Below are 21,863 nucleotides of genomic sequence, written 5' to 3'. Positions count from 1 at the left end.
CCCCTGCCCCGCACACCCCTCGCCCATATTTGATCCAGAACACTCTTATGGCTACTACTATTATTGGAAAATGATCGTTAACAACCTGAAATTTGACTGCGTGACCATGAATATTAATGAGTGCTGTGGCAAGTGTCTTTATGAAGTTAACGGTAATGCCATGCAGCTCAATGATCTCTTTATTGTTAATTGGGGCTCTAAGTTCTAATGCACCTATTTTTATCAGATTGACTTCAGCTCCACTGTCGATCATCATCACTGTTGGTAATTTCAATTGGAAAGAGTATAAGGTTACGGATGCGATTTTTGTCCTTTTCTGATTTTCATATGGGCAATGCGAGCGTACGTATTTAACTTATGTTGTTTTTTGGTATGACAAGGGTTTTCGTGTGTCTCTGGAGGTGTAGGGTATTGAGACATTCTGTGAATCATAGTGGAATCATTTTTAGTTATTAAAGTCGATTTTTCTGCACAATGTACCTCAGCGGTATTGATTAGATTTTTGACCTCATCAATTTGTTCTTTCAATGGCCTTAAATCATCAGAATCCAGGGTAGTGTTAGGAACCGCATTCAAATCACCGTCGGTAGGTTTGTTAGAGGTGTTGGAAATGGGAATAATTTCAGGAATTTCGGTATGATCATTCTTTGTTCATGCATCCGAATTACTCAAGCAATGTACTTCTGCGGAAGTAACTAGGGTTTCCGATTCATGATTTGATCCTTCTACAGGGCTTGCAGCGATTGAGTCCGAACTCGTGATCGTGCCACTATCAGAAAGTTTGTCTTGGGTAAGAACCGTCTCATGAGTTGAACGGATATCGTCTTCTGATTTTAAATTTGGTTCATCGATACTAAGTACTTCCATAATCGTAGAAAAAGTATTCGGTTCATCGATTGATTTTTCCATATGTTTCGACTGGGCGGGGTCCGAGCTCATAGTTACATTGCCGCCACTGAGTTTGTCACGGGCTTCATTCGACGAGGTCTCCTTTTGGGATTCGATGGTAATTTCCAAATGTTCTACATCGCTTGATTGTAATTCCTGATTATCATAATTTTTTGGGTGGATCCCCCTCGTAACCAAGTCCGCGCTTAATCAGTGACGGTTTTTGTTCCCAAAGAGCTCTAAGCCCTTCGTGCTGTTTGATTGCATTGATTGCCCATGTCTGTTTAATGGCTAAGAGTTCTTGAACAGATTTCATTGATACATTTGGTGAGTTAATCGATGGATCTATCACTTTAGTTTTATCTAATTCGGGTTTTTTTAGACGAGAATGTTGGGGGCATGCTTTGATTTGGAGAACAAAATTTTACTGGGTGGTGCTGGACGTCGGCTGTGAAGCAGTCGATTGGCTTTGTGTTCCTCCCGAAGGAACTAGTGGGTTTTGAGATGACGATGGGTTTTGAGCTTGGTCCCTCCCCGCAGTCCCGTCGGTATTCTGTTCGGGGAGTTTCCCATTTTTTGAGTGGATTTCTTTCTGTCGATTCATATAGGCTAACCTTCTACAGTTTATTAGATGGTGGCCAGGAGAGCAGCATAATTCACAGAATGTCCCTGGAGTGTAGTTTGATTTACTATTCTGATTACTAGCATTCACGGGGGTACTTTGAACGTTTCCGTTATTCTGACCATCATTAAAATTCTTGTTCCCATAATTACGACCATTGTTCCATGAACCGCGATTACCATTCTGATTATAATTTTTCGGGTAATCATTGCGATAGTTATTCTGATATTGTCCCTGATTTTGATACTGAGTCGAAGGGGGAGGTGCCGCGTTGTTAGAATTTTGGTGCTGTGTTTTCTGGTTTGATGGCTGGGTTGGGTTGGAGCTTTTTTGAATGTTTGCATTATTCTTTGAGTTTTGTGGACTGGTTTGCGTTGTTCCAATGAAATTCTGTGGTTCATTGAATCGCTTAACGTCACGTTCAAAGACCTTGTAAACCGCGATAGTGTGTTTAAAAGATTCTTCAAGATTAGTGTGAAGTTTAGACAAGCATTGGATGCGAAGCGATGGAGGAAGGCCATTAAAGAAAGCTCGAATAGCATCTTTTTCGATTTTAAGTTCTTCTTCTTTAGACAAGTGTTCACACTCAAGCAGTTCAGATTTAAGCACATCAGAACAGAGATTTTTCACACGATTTATATAGTCAACTATATGCTCATATGATTCTTTGCAAACATTCTCAAGCGCGGCCTTAAATTGACCAGAAGTTCAATAGGGGTCGAAAAAGTCTCGAAGATTATTTTCAAGGTCTTCGATCGTCTGATACTCCAAGTTCTCTAATATTGTGCGTGCACGGCCACTAAATTTCTGTCGCAATAGTGACAAAAACATCGAGACAGTAGACTCTGGGAGGATTGAACAAGCACGACTACAAGATTTCATGAATTGTGTGACGGAGATATTGTACCCGTCGAAAGTGGGCACATAATTGAGTGCATCTCGTACAGTAATTCGTGAAGCGATACTACAGGTGTTTGGTGGTATTTGAGCAGGTTGTTCGTCTTTAGACGATTTTTTTAATTTTTCAATTTCGCTTGTGATAGCCGTTAACTGATCGAGAATTATGTTCGTGGCTAGAGACTCTGGTTCCGTCGTGACTCTACGTTCAAATTCCCTTTCTGATGCAGGTGTGCTTGTTTGTGTTTGAAATTCTCTGATTTCTTTAACTGTATTCTGTAATTCCTTGATCATTTGAGCTTGCTCTTCTATGAGTTGTAATTTCTCTGATAATTGTTGGTTAAGGTCCCTTGCTTCTTCCATCTCACTTGTAGGAGGTAATGCCTCCTCAGAGTTATCCATCTTTATTGATTTGAATTCTTGAAATTTCTTTAACTAAATAAAAATATTATGAAGAATCTATTCAAGCTGAAAAGTTATTTCACTGAATTGAATCATTGGCTGGTATTTGAAAATGGAAAAAAAGGGATGGACAAACAAAACAACAAAAGAAAGCGAAAACTTGAACTTTCGAGGCCAATCAGAATACTTGGATTGATCGAGTCATGATTATTTAGGACCATAATGAGTCAAAAACCGGAAAAAAAGGAAGACGACCCCACACTTAGCACCATTTTTGTTACGTATTCCCGATTGGTTTGACATAAAAATTGATAAAATAGTAGAATTTATTTTATTGATTAACATTTGAGCAAACAAGAGAAGTTGGGAAGCTGAATTTTTAAGCAATAATCGTCGAGCGGTAGCCCATTACCCTCTGACTTGCCGTAACTAGGTTGAAAAAGTTATCCCTTGTTAATGTTCTTTAATGATTCGGGAATAAATGTCTCCTTTTTTGGATTATCAAACGATACCCGGGATAAGAGAAATTAATTGTTGTCTTCATTTTACTCACTTCTGCTCGTCAATGACTCTGGATCGTTGTTTCAAAGAGTCTCGATCTGTGAAGGCCTGATTTGAAGGTACCAAGATTCGTTCGTTGAGTGGTAGGAGTCCGACGGGCGGCAGCGGCTCGCTTCCGACGGCCGGCAACAATCGAACAAACGCTCACTGGATTGCTGGTTTCAGTTTATTTAGATAAATTTCCACTTTTCAGTTTGTAATTATTTTTGTTACCACTGGGAATAGCTCTGGATATTTTGAAAACTAGAAAGACCAAACAATATTTTCTTTATTTTAGGTCTTGTGGTTTAGTTCCCGAGCATCGGATGCGCGTCACTGGTTAGGATCACTGGAATATTTGAAATTTGTATTCTAAATTTTGCGGGAATAGGAATTATATTGCGAGAATTCTCGTGGGGGTCACTGAAACACCGACCTAATGTTCAAAGCCTTTCAGATCGTCTCGGTAAAATTCTCGTAATATCTTTCTGAACGTAACTAATTGTGAGAATTCTCGTGGGGGTCACTGAAACACCGAACTAACGTTCAAAGCCTTTCAGATCGTCTCGGCAAAATTCTCAGAATTAATTTATCTGAAATGTGGCTTAAACTGATTTTGAGAATTCTCGTGGGGTTCACTGAAACACCGAACTAACGTTCAAAGGCTTTCAGATCGTCTCGGCAAAATTCTGAGAATTAATTTATCTGAAATGTGGCTTAAACTGATTTTGAGAATTCTCGTGGGGTTCACTGAAACACCGAACTAACGTTCAAAGCCTTTCAGATCGTCTCGGCAAAATTCTCAGAATTAATTTGTCTGAAATGTTAAAAAAAGCACACGAATTTTGAGAATTCTCGTGGGGGTCACTGAAACACCGAACTAACGTTCAAAGCCTTTCAGATCGTCTCGGCAAAATTCTCAGAATTAATTTGTCTGAAATGTTAAAAAAAGCACACGAATTTTGAGAATTCTCGTGGGGGTCACTGAAACACCGAACTAACGTTCAAAGCCTTTCAGATCGTCTCGGCAAAATTCTCAGAATTAATTTGTCTGAAATGTTAAAAAAAGCACACGAATTTTGAGAATTCTCGTGGGGGTCACTGAAACACCGAACTAACGTTCAAAGCCTTTCAGATCGTCTCGGTAAAATTCTCAGAATTTGTTCACTGGGGTATGGGCACTTCTTAATTAACTTCATAATCACAAATATATTTGATTTGATGTATTTTTTTTTATTCGATTTCTGATTCGTTTTTAAAAGTAGAGTTTCCTAGTCAGTTCAGGCACCGCCGGGTATTCAACGGATTATCGGATTAAATTTGTTTATTAAAATATTGTGGACTTGATGAAACTCTTGAATTAACTTTATAACTTAATTGGTGAATTTGTAGATCCGAAGATAAATGTTGAAAATGAGAGAAAAAAATTCTAAGTTTTGATCAGGAAAAATTCTAAGTCCAGAGAGGACATCTCTAAAAATTCTCCAAGTCCCAAGGGGACATGAGCATTTGACTAATTCCAAGAGTAACACTTCAGAAATTCTTCTAAGTCCAAAAGGGACACTTCGAGAATTTCACTAAGTCTACAAACTCGCGAATTTTCTAAGTCCAAAAAACACTTTACCGAATTTATTTCGGTTCACGGAGCTCCTTTTGAGCTATGACCGGTTACTCCGAGCGCTGGAGATGAACTGACTGTAGGCTGTTGCGTCTCGAGGTACCTCGACTCACTCTCTACGGCGCGTCGACGTTGCGTTGAGCCGCTGAAGTGGCACAGTGGTGGGAGTAGTGGGGATGCCGCGTGAAGCGGTGACACTTGCTACCTGAAGGTGGGGGTCGTGCGTCAAGCGTACCCCTATGTAATGTGTGTAGAGTACTCCCAACACTGTGGCACCCTACTAGGCCTTTATACATTGAATATTTTTACATTTTTAATTCATTTGAATTATTTCTGATATTTTTACTTATGAATAATTCATTTTTGGCTGAATTTTGAAGTTGATTTTCACTATGGCTTAAACGGTTCCTTAAGGTACCCTTATGGTACTGCAAATGACAATTTTTGTCTATTGACAGTGTATATAGACAAATTTTACAAAATTCGTTTTTGAGTCTATTTTTGAGCTGGAAACATAATTCCGATGAAAAATATTTTTTTAATTTTTTTTATAACATTCGATTATTAATAACATTGTTATTTAACAATCTATCGAAAAGGTTTTTTGGTTTATCTAAAAGACCTTGATTTATAGTATTTTTGCCCAAAATTTCATTATTTAATCTTCATAATCTTCAGAGATATTCACAGTTAAAAATTTGACCTTGAGAAACTGTCTATTAGCTTCCCAAAGGGTGGTTTTTTAATTTAAAAATCTGTTCAATGTTCTGTTCTGTGGGGAATTTAATGGAGTATTTTTAGAATATTTTTACTTTCCGAAATGTTAACCGATTCCAGAGTTATTAAGGTTCCAATTTGAGGGTAGCCAATGACCTGGAAATTGACACTTTCTAATTGAACTTTTTCCGTGATTTTCCATTATTTTCCTGTTCCTCTACTAACCTTCAATTGATTGCATTGATTTTTGAATTTTTATGGTAGATTTTGAATGACATGTCAATAGACAGTCAGATCTGTCTATTGACTTTTGACTTTTTTGATAATGCATTCTTAGAGAGGCCAATTTATTCATCATTTTTCATACCTAACTTTTTCCTATATTCCTGATAGAAAAAGGTCTAGAAATTTTCAAAGTTTCGTTAGAGCACATGCGTACGCATTTGTGAATGCATGAGCGTGTGCAACTTTCAAAAAAATCATATCTCCGTTGCATATGAAGATTCAGGAACGATTCAAATTTTGTCTCATTCGGGGCTTCGAGATTTTCGATTTTAGTCTTTTTCAGATTTTTCCGATAAAATTTACCATGTTTTGTTTATAACAATTAAATTAGTTGATGGGTTTTTCAATATTTGATGGAGGGATATAATAATTCACAATTTATAGAATACTTTTTGTTCGACAAACTTCTCTCCATCTCTTACACAGAGGGCGTTATTAATTTCCAAAATTCTGATAGATACACGGATACACGTGTTTGAGTGCGCGAGTGTGGTATATTTGAAATTTCATATCTCCGCTGTTTGCAGAGATGAAGAAACGATTTTAGGTGGGTATCTTCACCGATATAGACCCTTTATTTTTAGCCTGTTTTCAAGTTTTTTTATGAACATTATTCCAATTGTTTATAAACAATTTTACATTTTTATGATTTTTCCAGTCAAATGATCTGTGGAGATTTTAAGGTTGAATTATTTCTTGATTTTTCATGTGTTTATTATTATTTTTCTCTATAACATCATCATGTGCAATCGAAATATAATTTGATAACTGTTGAGTAGATTTATTTTCTGTCTAAGACAGTTTGTTGTATTTACATTATAATGGTTTTTAAGAATAATTTTATATTATTTTTTTTGTTCATTTTCAAAGGAATTACATCGTTTCAAAACTCATGTATTCTTGTTTCTTCAGTTAATTTTCCTTAAATATTTAAGAAGACTTCCCTGTTTTGAGGGAAAACGTCACTCGTTATCGTGGTTGCTAGCCTGCCTTAGCATCGCAGGTTAGTTCATCTATAATTATTAGTATTTGTGGGCTCCTTTTTGGTCCCGTCCTGTTTTTATTAGTATATTAAGTATTAATTATTCAGATTGCTTAACCGGCAATGCCAAGGTGACAAATACTGTTCCGTCTTCCGTTAACAGTTTTGTTTTCTTCTTCTTTTTTGTTATTGTGTTTTTCATTTATTTCTCTTTTCTAACTTGAATACAGAGTTTTTAGGTCTGTTTCTTCTTTGATATATTGTTTGTAATGTTGTGACGAGGCAACCTTTTTATTTTTTATTATTTTTATACTCTTTTATCGTCCCCAACTACACTGCCCCTTAATACTATATATTTGGCCACCGCTGGCTACCTTATCTTTCCCCCCACAACTACTCTAGTTCCCTCCCCATCTCACCCTTCCGTCCCCCTCGACCAGCAACGACGATACCCCAGGATGGAGAACAGTTCCGGCCCTAGACTAAAAGTGGAACACCGGCACCCCAGGAAGAAACCCCGAAGAACGCCCCCTTCACCTCAGGCACCCGGAAAGCGGATGACGATTCCGCTCCTGGCCCACCTCGATCTGCCCCCCTGCGAAGAAGACGTTGACGGGAAGGAAAGCCACTCGTCTCACGACTGCCCCAGTTAACGCGTCGTATCAATTGTGCCCAGAGAACCATAGCAATGTAAAGAGGATTGTTGGAGGATCTTGGACCTCATCCCACATCGGAGAGATCAGCCAGGAGACCCTGAGGTGGAGAGGAGGCTCAGCATCCCCTGGAGAGGACCCCGAGAAGGCCCAGGTGTTAATTACCCCGGACAGTTCCCCAGTATCGAGAGGACCTGTGAGTACGAGTTATTTTCCCCTTTTCCCAGTCACTATTTCTGCAGTCTTATCTTCCCGTTCCGTCCCCCCAGCGGTGAGCCCACACTTTTGTTCTTCTCCCCCCAGTGAGATAATTATTGTAAGAGTCGAGACGCCCCTAGACACGACTAAACTCCCCCCTTCTTTATTGATTAGAGCCTTCCCGATATTGCGCGTGTTAGAGTCGCTTGGCCTTACCCTCCCCCTAGATCCGAGTCAAAAGGCCTCACCATCTGTATGTAAATTTGACTGGAAATATATCATTTTATTGAATTTACCCCCTCTTATTTGTTACGCTTATTTGACACCCCTAAAACCCTTTTCAGGATTTTTGCTTGTCAGATAACGCGGTCACAATATATATATTGTTTTTTTCTTCAAATATTCAATATTTCAATTTATTTTCATGTTTTTGCGGTCATTTTCCTATATTTGAACTTTTTCACTTCAAATGCTCATAACTCGTAAAATATTGATTTTACAGAAAAAATACTGCAACACTTTTATGTTTCTTTTTAGTCGATCTTTCAATTGAGATCATAAAATTTGTAAATTATTCAAATTTTGAAAGATTTATGTTCGAAATAATTTTATATTTCATTATATTTTCGTTTGTTCATGATGGCGTTCATAATTTGAGAAACGTATGTCAATATGTAACAGTTGGCGTGGATCCGTGGGCCGGGAATTAGGCCGACTCCTGGAGGCCCGGTCGCACGTGCCTCCACGACGAGTAATCTGGGTGTTGGCCCGCGATGATGGTGCTTTTACCGAGCATTGAGGTTGAGTTGGGGTGGGCAGAGGTGGGCGAGAATAAGTCTCCGGATACCTGTGTCGCATGTGCCTTTCAATGTTCGGCGCTCCGAGGAGTGAGAAGGATTGGCAGGTAATGGTCGACTTCTCCGGAGTTGAGCCACTCTGGAGAGGAAAGGAACACGTCAGAGGAATGGAAACATCCTCGGCGAAAGTTACATGGAGGAATGGTTCCTGCAAGATACGCTTTATCGAGGTCTCTCGGCTGAAAAGACGAAGTTCGATCGAGTGAATTACTCCTAGTATGGTGGACCTCGCCCACTCTATGTTTTACGCTGATGCTGTCTCGGCATTATTAGTCCCGCCACGAGAAGTCCTCAGGGTAGACGAGTTATCCTCTGAGACCGGTTTACCGTTGGATTTTCCGTAAAAATCCAGCTTGTGCCCGACATAATTGAGCGATAGAGAAAGTGTCAATCTAGTTTGGGATCTCTGCTGGTGAAGCACCAGCGAAAAATACCTTATAGATTCTACGAATATATGAAGCTAAATCTTTCCAATTCCATTATGCAGGAGTGACGGTGAGAAACCATGTAGCGGATCCATAATGTCTAGCCATACATCTCAAATTATTGCGAGGTTTTCGCCAATACTGTTCCGAACTACGAAGGCGCTCGAAAATTGTGTTCATATTCCCTTCTACGGCACCTTTTCGTATTCCCTCCAAATCACTCTCAGCCGTATATTTCTGCCGTGGATTTGTCACGTGCAGTGTGATACATCCCACTATTGATTTGTGGTATATTCGTATTATTTAACAAATAAAACAGATACTGTTGATTCAACCGAAAACGCGGTATCCTCGAGCACAGTCTCATTTTGATGTATTCTTGATCCATGATGGGTTCATTACGTTCTTCCCATTGTCCGTGCTTTCCAGAAGGATATAAATCGGGGAAACATAGCAAATCTAATGTTTTCATATTATAATTCAGTGGAATATTCCGCACCTGCTTCATTTGATATAAATTACATGCTGTCTCATTCATCCGTTTATCGTGCATAGGATGAATCGTATATTGCTCAAACCGCGAAGTTGCATCCCAAATTTGTGTGACCATGGGAGAGTGTTTGATAGCGACGTCATGCAGAGAAGATGATGGTCGAATTTCCTCTTCTTTCATTGCTTCGATATTCTCCATTTCATTGTCGTTTGTATCAATCACTGCTCGATCATCATCATGATTATCTCCTTCGCTTCCATCATTTTTATGCTCCCTTGAAGCTTCATCATCTTCTGCCTCACTTTCTCCCAATTCTATCGGATGTTCAACATCATTAGAAGTTAGCCATTTGATTAGATTTTGGGCAGATTATTACATTGCAACCATTTCGAGGCTGCTAATACTTTTTCTAGATTCACTAATTTTTGCCAAACGCCCTTATTCTTCGTGGGCATTCCTCGAATCAAAATGGCTCATGATGGCTGTTAATGGGATCAGTAGTTGAAGCTATTTTATGGAGGGTTTCTTCCATTGGTAACGGTAAATGGAATGTTTGACCCACCAATTTCTGAACACGCATAAAATGGGTATGTTGCTCTTTTGAACGGTTTGAAATACTTTTGCTCTTTGTATGAGTATTCTCCCGTAATCATTCAGATTCTTGATTTCCTCAGGAACATTGCCTATATCATGAAGATTCGTTATGCAAATCGGTGGTAGTTGATTTTTCCGCAATTTGTCCAGACAATAAGCGCATATGTAGTCGCTTGAGGAGTCTGGATGCTTCGTGACAAATGTTTTCAGGTCGTCCCAATACTGAGATTTGATCTCCTTATGTAGAGAATTGATAGTATATAGTTTTGGATGAAGATTTGGGATGCAATTTCTGACAGGCGATGCAGGGGTATTCTGCTGGGCCTCGTTCATTCATAGCTATGAATGCACTTTTATACTTCCTTTGTATTTCATCTTCATCCAAGTCGTCAATACCTGTTCTACTTGAATCGAACGATTCTGCCAACTTTTTCATAGCATTTGATATACTCCTCAATGTGTCCAAGTTAGTTGAATCAAGAGCCTGATCTAAATTTTCCAATTTTCTAAATGGTTCGTTAAGATTATACAAGTGTCTCTTTACATTTCTCACAGTCGGGAAGTGGGATGCTAACATTTCCATTGAGCAAAATGAAGATTTGCATGGCGTTTGTTGGGTATAACAATGAAGTGCATGGCCTAATTTATCATTGGAATGTTCTAGAAATTTTTTTTTCGAAAATTCTGGAAAATTGTATAATATCTGTACTGATAATGATTTTAGTAACTTCTGATAATTCCCTAGTATATGACTATTCTGCAGTACCTCGCAATACTCCCCGCATGACCATTTTTTGGATGCCACCGATTTTGGATGAGGTGTAATATGTTCATCGCTTGGCCAACGGAATTCATTTCCATGCTGAATTCTTTCGATAAATTGAAAGTATATATCATCTGATGAAAATAGGATTCTGTTGATGATGTATGCCTCGAGTGTCCACAAAGATTTGTTACTCGATTTTCTTTATTATTGTTATTCATCTTCGTAAGATGATGATCGGCCAGTTTACGGAGCATATCTAACCACCGATTGAGATTTTCCATGTTAGTTTTTCGTTGTTCCAAACACCATTTCACTATTTTCCGAGCTTCCAAGTTATTTTCAGCTGCATGGTCCTTTCCGTTTGAATGATTACATCAGTCAGCTTTTCAACATAATGCTCAGGAGAGGATTTAGTTGGAGTCATTTCTTGTTTCATTCCCATTTTGTTGATAGTAGCTTTTGTAGCTCTTGAACGGGTAACTTTGTTTTGTGTTTTTTTGGCCGATTTTTTTTTTGAAATTGTTTCCGTGTGGCATCTAGTGTGACAAATACGTAACACTAGATGGATTAATGTCTTGGTCACTCTCACCTTCATTTGATTCATGGAGAACATTCTGATGCTTCGTTCCCGTTCTGTTGGGGACAGCCTTAGGAGCTTTTTTACCAGTAAAGCTTCGTTTTTTTTCTTGGCCGATTCTTGTTTTAATATTATTCCGACGTAGCATCTAGGTATCTTTATATTTTTCTCATAGTCACCTTCACTTGTTTTCTTCATCGCCAAATGGTCTGATGTGTGAAGACTGTTCTGATGAACTTCGGTAAGATTTATTATCTCTTTGGGAGCATCTTCTATAATGCAACTAACAGCTATCTCTTCAATTACCATACATGGATAATCTTGTATTGTTACGGATTGGGGGGATTTTTCACAGTTAATCGCGTTATTAACATTTTATTTTTAATTAATAACTTAGGCACGAATTTCCAAATTTTTCAGGGAAGCTGAAATCAGTGACAATCGACGAGCGGTAGCCGAAAATCACTAGCTTGCCGATGTTAGGAAGGAGAAATTCATTGCCGACTGTAATTTCCCGAAAACGAACAAATTAAGAGAAAATGAACTCTAATTTTTGGAGCATCAGATGACAACCGGGGGTAGAGTAACACATGGCATTTTCACTGAACTTACCTTTGTCCTGGATGATCCGACATTGAACGATTAGGCGATGTTCTGCCAGTAAATCAAACGGCTCAGCCAAGGATGATGTTCGGCCTAGCTGCTGTCCGACGGGCGACGATGGCTTAGCAGGAGGACGGGCTGCTCCTCAGGTTCATTCCAGAATCACTTTGACCTTTGTTAATATAATTGTCTTAATATTTCAGGAAAAAATCACGGTCTGATTAAAATTGTTCCTTCACGTAATGTTCCGAAATGAAAAAAAAGGAGAAAGAATTATTAGGACTTTTATTTTATTCAATTTTTGGATGTTTATTTGAATCTCGCCGATGGGCGTGAACTGAGTTTATTGAATTTCAAGTAACCGATTTTATTTAAGGAAGGCTGATAGGTGACCTTTCGTAATTCCCTTCGTTATCACCGTTAGGTATCCGGGAAATAACTACTAGGACCAATTATAAGGGTTAATTGACCTGGAGGATTACGGGGTTGCCTGGATCGAACGGTCACTGAACATTGTGACAGCTCGCCCAGTCAGCCGCGCGATCCTCTGAGCCAAATGAACTAAAATCTCTAAAAAAAGGAATATCAACCGCGATCTCCTGGGGTAGACAGGCCGTCCCTCAAGGGTCAGTTAGTCCACCTTGGGAATCGCGGGGCTGATGATCAACCTGGAAACACGGGATTGCTCCACCGAGTTAGTGAAGGGTCATCCCTAAACCAGCTCAGTGAGTCATCCGCAGTATCCTGGTCGACGTGGATGAACCGCTAATTAGTGTTACGTATTGACATACGTTTCTCAAATTATGAACGCCATCATGAACAAACGAAAATATAATGAAATATAAAATCATTTCGAAAATAAATCTTTCAAAATTTGAATAATTTACAAATTTTATGATCTCAATTGAAAGATCGACTAAAAAGAAACATAAAAGTGTTGTGGTTTTTTTTTCTGTAAAATCAATATTATACGAGTTATGAGCATTTGAAGTGAAAAAGTTCAAATATAGGAAAATGACCGCAAAAACATGAAAATAAATTGAAATATTGAATATTTGGAAAAAAAAACAATATATACATTACAAACAATAAATCAAAGAAGAAACAAAGTTAAAACTCTGTATTCAAGTTAGAGAAGAGAAATAAATGAAAAACACAATAACAAAAAAGAAGAAGAAAACAAAACTGTTAACGGAAGACGGAACAGTATTTGTCACCTTGGCATTGCCGGTTAAGCAATCTGAATAATTAATACTTAATATACTAATAAAAATAGGACGGGACCAAAAAGGAGCCCACAAATACTAATAATTATAGATGAACTAACCTGCGATGCTAAGGCAGGCTAGCAACCACAACAACGAGTGCCGTTTTCCCTCAAAACAGGGAAGTCTTCTTGAATATTTAAGGAAAATTAACTGAAGAAACAAGAATACATGAGTTTTGAAACGATGTAATTCCTTTAAAAATGAACAAAAAAAATAATATAAAATCGTTCTTAAAAACCATTATAATGTAAATACAACAAACTGTCTCCGACAGAAAATGAATCTACTCAACAGTAATCAAATTATATTTCGATTGCACATGATGATGTTATAGAGAAAAATAATAATAAATACACGAAAAAGCAAGAAATAATTCAACCTTAAAATCTACACAGATCATTTGACTGGAAAAATCATAAAAACGTAAAATTGTTTATAAACAATTGGGATAATTTTCATAAAAAAACTTGAAAACAGGCTAAAAATAAAGGATATATATCGGTGAAGATACCCACCAAAAATCGTTTCTTCATCTCTGCAAACAGCGGAGATATGAAATTTCAAAGATACCACACTCGCGCACTCAAACACGTGTATCCGTGTATCTATCAGAACTTTGGAAATTAATAGCGCCCTCTGTGTAAGATATGGAGAGAAGTTTGTCGAACAAAAAGTATTCTATAAATTGTGAATTATTATATCCTTCAATCAAATATTGAAAAACCTATCAACAAATTTAATTGTTATAAACAAAAGATAGTAAATTTTATCGGAAAAATCTGGAAAAAGACTAAAATTGAAGATCTCGAAGCCGTGAATGAGACAAAATTTGAATCATTCCTTAATCTTCATATGCAACGGAGATATGATTTTTTTTTAAGTTGCACACACTCATGCACTCACAGATGGGTATGCATGTGCTCTAACGAAACTTTGGAAATTTCTAGACCTTTTTCTATGAGGAATATAGGACAAAGTTAGGTATAAAAAATGATGAATAAATTGGCCTCTCTAAGAATGCATTATCAAAAAAGTCAAAAGTCAATAGACAAATCTGACTGTCTATTGACATGTCATTCAAAATCTACCATAAAAATTCAAAAATCAATGCAATCAATTGAAGGTTAGTAGAGGAACAGGAAAATAATGGAAAATCACGGAAAAAGTTGAATTAGAAAGTGTCAATTTGCAGGTCATTAGCTACCCTTAAATTGGAACCTTAATAACTTTGGAACCGATTAACATTTCGGAAAGTAAAAATATTATAAAAATACTCCATTAAATTTCCCACAGAATAGAACATTGAACAGATTTTTAAATTCAAAAACCACCCTTTGGGAAGCTAATAGACAGTTTCTCAAGGTCAAATATTTAACTGTGAATATCTCCGAAGATTATAAAGATTAAATAATGAAATTTTGGGCAAAAATACTATGAATCAAGGTCTCTCAGATAAACTAAAAAACCTTTCCGATATATTGTTAAATAACAATGTTATTAATAATCGAATGTTATAAAAAAAATTAAAAAAATGTTTTTCATCGGAATTATGTTTCCAGCTCAAAAATAGACTCAAAAACGAATTTTGTAAAATTTGTCTACATACAATGTCAATAGACAAAAATTGTCATTTGCAGTACCATAAGGGTACCTTAAGGAACCGTTTAAGCCATAGTGAAAATCAACTTCAAAATTCAGCCAAAAATGAATTATTCATAAGTAAAAATATCAGAAATAATTCAAATGAATTAAAAATGTAAAAATATTCAATGTATAAAGGCCTAGTAGGGTGCCACAGTGTTGGGAGTACTCTACACACATTACATAGGGGTACGCTTGACGCTCGACCCCCACCTTCAGGTAGCAAGTCTCACCGCTTCACGCGGCTTCCCCACTACTCCCACCACTGTGCCACTTCGGCGGCTCGACGCAACGTCAACGCGCCGTAGAGAGCGAGTCGAGGTATACTGCTTCTTACAAGAGAAGGAACATCGGGTTTACCCCCGAAGCCGGATCCCCCACTCTCGATTCCTCCCACTTTTATCAACGCATGCGCAGCACTGCCTGGCCGACCACCGAACGCCGAGCCTAACTTGACCTCCACCGGGGACTGCTTCCTGTCAAAACCACAAAACTGGCAAAATAAATTGTTTGGATGATCTTTTAGTGAAACAAAAAAATACTGATGATAGTAATTCATGAAAAAAAAGTTTAGCTTTCGGAGTGCTTAGGGAGTGATTTTTTCAAGTGTTATAAACGCCTGGGTAAGTACGAATGTTTTTTTCCTCTTCTAGGTTATATATGCTTGACAAATTATTCGACTTTTAGAACTCTTCTCGTGATGAGGTACGTCAGGGGAAACGTCACTCCAAAGAGGCAAATTATTCGTAAGCCTTGGAATAGTCAGGTGGTGAATAAAAGGGGACGATCATTCACTCGACAATTCCAAGCTGCCATCCATTGCCTTTACAAACATTTTGAAAAGGAGCGAGATCATGGTGGTCCCTTACTACCTTTGGAGCAAGTCAGGTAAGATTTTAAACTTTATCAATATTTACAATAATTAATCTCCTCAAACAATTTGCCACATGGCATATCAATACATCACAAATATTGTGTGGATGAAATTTTACTCTGGTTAGCAATTTTCTCGATGGTTTCCACCGAGAGTAATTCACTAAATATATAGTTTCGTTTGTTTCTTTTGACTATTCTCATTGTCTGGACGTGTACATTTTTATATATCTAGAATATCGTCTGCTTGTATTTGTAACTGAAATTCTCAGATGAAATACTTTATTGGTGTAGAGATTCCATCAGGTCATTCCTATGAATTGTTGTTCTGAGTTACTGCAGTGTTTTCGAAGGGAATTGTGCAATTTTCTAGACTATGACAGATAATTCTCTCTGAAAGACTGACGGAAACTTTCCACTTTTATATATTCAACAAGTATGGAAAGTGCTTGAAAATTGTTAGCAAATAATGAATTTTTTTACACTGAAAATTTTTCAAATTTCATGTACGACATAACTTCACTTTTTCCTTGAGATTGTTTGTAAAAGCAGAGATTTCATGTTCCTGGTAAATGGTGGGGGCATATTGATTTGAAAAAATACAAAACTGAAGAGAATACGTAACATTCTCGAGTTCGAAGATATTTCAGACTTATGTTGACGATGTCCTGAAATTTTCAAGTTGATGTAATGCCATTAATTTAAGAAGAGGATCATTGAGGGGGAGAGGATTCCCCGAATTGTTAAAAGGACATCAGTGTTCAGAAGTTATTTCCCCAGCCAACTTTTTCAATATTATTACAAAATTGAGATAATTTTTTTTACGTAATAATTCTTTTTTGAAGTGACCAAACGTTGAATTGTATGATTTTTTGTTTCGTATGCGCATTCACTTTGAACATGTCCAGCACACGAACTGATGCATATACAATCTGTCTTTAATCAAATATCTTGGATTTTTTCAGAATCATTACATGAGATCTCGCAGAGGAATCTCGAGGCGAACTTGTCTGACAACTGATGGCTGAANGCAAGAAATAATTCAACCTTAAAATCTACACAGATCATTTGACTGGAAAAATCATAAAAACGTAAAATTGTTTATAAACAATTGGGATAATTTTCATAAAAAAACTTGAAAACAGGCTAAAAATAAAGGATATATATCGGTGAAGATACCCACCAAAAATCGTTTCTTCATCTCTGCAAACAGCGGAGATATGAAATTTCANCATTTCTGGTCTTTAAAATATTTTATATATATATATAGCAGGAACTCTGTGCATGTGGAATATTGGTTGAATTATGAGAAGATTTTTCATGTCCTAATACTCAATACAGGTGAAGTCAAAGGAGTTGTGAAGGAGTGGGGTGTTCTCACACACAAATGTGTAGGAGTATCCCACAGATTGTGGCTCCCTGGTATTTATTGGCTCTTAACTCTGTCCTTGTTGCACTTATGTTTTGCAGGGGTGTCTGGTTTCAAGATATNTTCAATCAAATATTGAAAAACCTATCAACAAATTTAATTGTTATAAACAAAAGATAGTAAATTTTATCGGAAAAATCTGGAAAAAGACTAAAATTGAAGATCTCGAAGCCGTGAATGAGACAAAATTTGAATCATTCCTTAATCTTCATATGCAACGGAGATATGATTTTTTTTTAAGTTGCACACACTCATGCACTCACAGATGGGTATGCATGTGCTCTAACGAAACTTTGGAAATTTCTAGACCTTTTTCTATGAGGAATATAGGACAAAGTTAGGTATAAAAAATGATGAATAAATTGGCCTCTCTAAGAATGCATTATCAAAAAAGTCAAAAGTCAATAGACAAATCTGACTGTCTATTGACATGTCATTCAAAATCTACCATAAAAATTCAAAAATCAATGCAATCAATTGAAGGTTAGTAGAGGAACAGGAAAATAATGGAAAATCACGGAAAAAGTTGAATTAGAAAGTGTCAATTTGCAGGTCATTAGCTACCCTTAAATTGGAACCTTAATAACTTTGGAACCGATTAACATTTCGGAAAGTAAAAATATTATAAAAATACTCCATTAAATTCCCCACAGAATAGAACATTGAACAGATTTTTAAATTCAAAAACCACCCTTTGGGAAGCTAATAGACAGTTTCTCAAGGTCAAATATTTAACTGTGAATATCTCCGAAGATTATAAAGATTAAATAATGAAATTTTGGGCAAAAATACTATGAATCAAGGTCTCTCAGATAAACTAAAAAACCTTTCCGATATATTGTTAAATAACAATGTTATTAATAATCGAATGTTATAAAAAAAATTAAAAAAATGTTTTTCATCGGAATTATGTTTCCAGCTCAAAAATAGACTCAAAAACGAATTTTGTAAAATTTGTCTACATACAATGTCAATAGACAAAAATTGTCATTTGCAGTACCATAAGGGTACCTTAAGGAACCGTTTAAGCCATAGTGAAAATCAACTTCAAAATTCAGCCAAAAATGAATTATTCATAAGTAAAAATATCAGAAATAATTCAAATGAATTAAAAATGTAAAAATATTCAATGTATAAAGGCCTAGTAGGGTGCCACAGTGTTGGGAGTACTCTACACACATTACATAGGGGTACGCTTGACGCTCGACCCCCACCTTCAGGTAGCAAGTCTCACCGCTTCACGCGGCTTCCCCACTACTCCCACCACTGTGCCACTTCGGCGGCTCGACGCAACGTCAACGCGCCGTAGAGAGCGAGTCGAGGTATACTGCTTCTTACAAGAGAAGGAACATCGGGTTTACCCCCGAAGCCGGATCCCCCACTCTCGATTCCTCCCACTTTTATCAACGCATGCGCAGCACTGCCTGGCCGACCACCGAACGCCGAGCCTAACTTGACCTCCACCGGGGACTGCTTCCTGTCAAAACCACAAAACTGGCAAAATAAATTGTTTGGATGATCTTTTAGTGAAACAAAAAAATACTGATGATAGTAATTCATGAAAAAAAAGTTTAGCTTTCGGAGTGCTTAGGGAGTGATTTTTTCAAGTGTTATAAACGCCTGGGTAAGTACGAATGTTTTTTTCCTCTTCTAGGTTATATATGCTTGACAAANCTCACGTCGTGTGTGGGATTTGCCTAATCATATATATGTAATGTTTTAGAGCTAGAACAGCAGATGCTCTCAAAGTTTCTACTAGGAAGGTCACCGAATGTGTACGAGTCGGGGAATCAGGAGAAAAGTTTGAGACCCCAGGTAAAGAAAGACCACGGAAAAAACTCATTCGCGACGTGAACGATTCCGTGAAGAAAAAAATTCGTGAGTTAATCTACAAATTTGCTGCAAAACGTAAGTGTTATAGATATAGGATATACAAAAATACAAATAAATTATAACGAGAGTACACCAGGGGGTGGGGAAAGGACTAAGGAGAATAAATTTCAATACATTAATTCATACTAGTTGAGAAGTCTAATTTTTGATCGCATGAAAGGCATTGGGGCGGGCAGGTGGGGATATCTGCAATTCCAGTTCTTACAGATCATATCATCTTTTTCGAATCATTCACTGATCAGAGAAATTTCGAAATTCCTTTTCACTTACTAAAACCTATTGCAATAGACAGGGCAAACTCTACTCAAGGCAAAATCGATTTAAAGCAATAAAATTGCTCCCTTCATATGGCCACATCTGTCCTATCAAATTGAAATGTTAGTGAAAGCAAATTTTGTTAATACAGGTCGATCGCCATCGCTTGATGTACTGCTCCGGACCATAAGGTATACTGGTAATCAGTTTCCTCAATCCGGTCAGAGGATGCAGTTCAGTGATGGAATCTTCCAATGACGCTCAATGTATGTTTCAGAGAGCGAGGGATTGAATACACCGGCGGGAGATACACCCTCAGCAAGGTTCTCCACGATCTTGGGTTCGAATATAAACGGCGGGATGGTACCCGATGGCTGCAGGAACAGCCTCATATCATTTTAAAGAGGATTAAATTCCTCAAAAAGATGAAGGTGCTCATCGACATTGGCAAACCCCGCGCCTGGCAAGATGAGACCTGGACGTTTGCGAAAGGAACGGGGAAGCGGAAAGATTGGCAGGACGAGGATATTCGGAGCTGCTCAATGAAGTCGGCGAACAGTGGAGATCGGTACATAGTCTGTCATGCTGGTGGCAGAGATGGCTTCATACCGAATGCTTCTCTGTTCTTACGTTCTTGTAAGAATCCCAAACCCACCGATGATTACCACGGGGATATGAATTGGGACAATTTCATTAAATGGATTGATGAGCAGCTCGTACCAAATCTTCCCGAACCTTCTGCGATTATCGTCGATAATGCCTCATATCATTCAAAGCAAGTAAGTATTTACATTCATCTCCTTGCTGCTTTTCAGTAAATCCGCTCTAATGACTGTTGCTTATGAACTGTTATTAATAAAAATGACTTATATTTATTACTAATATTTAAAATTGAAATATATTAATGCTTCAAATATTAACATAATTACAGCCGGCTCCCTAAACTTGCGAGATTAATATGTAGTTACATGGTACGTAATACTTTTAGCCTTGTATTTGATGAGTGTTTTCTGCAGTTTTCATACTCCCACTGTATGTGAGTTGTTATTTTTGTATAAATGATTGAAGAGTAAAAGAAAATGAATCGATGTGTGATTGAAGAGTGTTCTGTAGAGAAATTCTTTATTACTGTCCTTCTGTTCGTTATTTCAATAATCAATATGTTATATATTCACTGTCCCTCATCGCATTTTAATATTGATCAACATTTTTCGATGATAAAGTGTGAATACTAACCCACAACCAATTGAAATAAAACGCAGCTCCACTTGTGGCTAGAGAAACACAAGATTCCCTTTGACTCCACGGGGACGAGGAAGGAGTTACTCCTCTTATGTAAAGCCAACAAGCAGCCTGTCAGGTACGAGCTCGATGAATATGTGGCATCGAAAACACCTCATGAAATTGTACGCCTTCCCCCTTATCACTGTCAGTACAATCTGATCGAAATGATTTGGTCGCTAGTCAAGCGCTATTTCGATACTCATGTCGGACGTGATAATGATTTCTCCGAGGCGAACACGCGAAAGATCTGGGCTGAAGCCCTTGTTTCAATCACACCTGAACAGTGGAGGACATGTTGTGAGCACGCAGAACGTAGGATTTTGGAGGATTATGCAAGGGAAGTGGGCGATGACATTGAGCCCTCCTATGAAATCCACATCCCCTGTCCCAATGAGGACTTCATCGATGATGAGGATTTGGAAGTGATGGAGTTTCTCGAGGAAGATTAATCGCAAGACTTGAGGGAAATGGATATTGAAGTGAAAACAATGTCCAATGGGGATTGCGCTTCCTCTGCAGTTTCCTTCATGAAGTTGAAGCAGTCGGTTCGTCGAGCGTTGTTTGATTCAAAAATGGTATGATATCCCAGTAATTAACAACTCGATCTCGATTTTTGAAATATAGAGAGACATCCTATATATTAATGTTTAGGTTTTGTGCTCAATAAAAAAATTTATATATATATATATATATATATATATATATATATATATATATATATATATATATATATATNGAAATATAGAGAGACATCATCCTATATATTAATGTTTAGGTTTTGTGTTCAATAAAACAGTTTATATATATGTATATTAATGTCCTGTCTTTTGTCCACAGGATACTGATGAGGCAAGAGGAGAGGAGATCGCAGTGCCTCGTGAAGCCATTGCCATTCCAACAGACGCTGATCACGGCCATCAGATGAGTCCTACTCCGAATGTTCCCACTGAGGAAGAGACGAGAGCTGCCGTGGCCCATATTCTCGATGTAAATAGCATTTAATGAGATTTCATTCCACAGGAATAATTGGAATACTTTTTACAGTTGGATACGAATGCTGGACACAATGATTTTTTTTTTTTTTTTTTTTTTTTGTTTTTTTT

The 21,863-nt window shown here is 37.5% G+C and overlaps 1 protein-coding gene across 1 annotated transcript; it reads left to right on the top strand.

Moving 5' to 3' along the window:
- Positions 1–19,901: 19,901 nt before the first annotated feature.
- LOC107042702 lies at positions 19,902–21,209 on the top strand. The gene is made up of 2 exons (XM_029126441.1): positions 19,902–20,255; positions 20,739–21,209. Exons 1-2 carry the CDS (start codon positions 19,902–19,904, stop codon positions 21,207–21,209), a joined length of 825 nt encoding a protein of 274 aa, XP_028982274.1.
- Positions 21,210–21,863: the final 654 nt, after the last annotated feature.

Source organism: Diachasma alloeum, unplaced genomic scaffold (genome assembly GCF_001412515.2).
Source record: "Diachasma alloeum isolate Michigan unplaced genomic scaffold, Dall2.0 Dall_scaffold_00511, whole genome shotgun sequence".
In the NCBI taxonomy this organism is placed as follows: Eukaryota; Metazoa; Arthropoda; class Insecta; order Hymenoptera; family Braconidae; genus Diachasma; species Diachasma alloeum.
The sequence above is the reverse complement of the archived record's forward strand: the minus strand, read 5'-3'. Positions and strand labels throughout refer to the sequence as shown.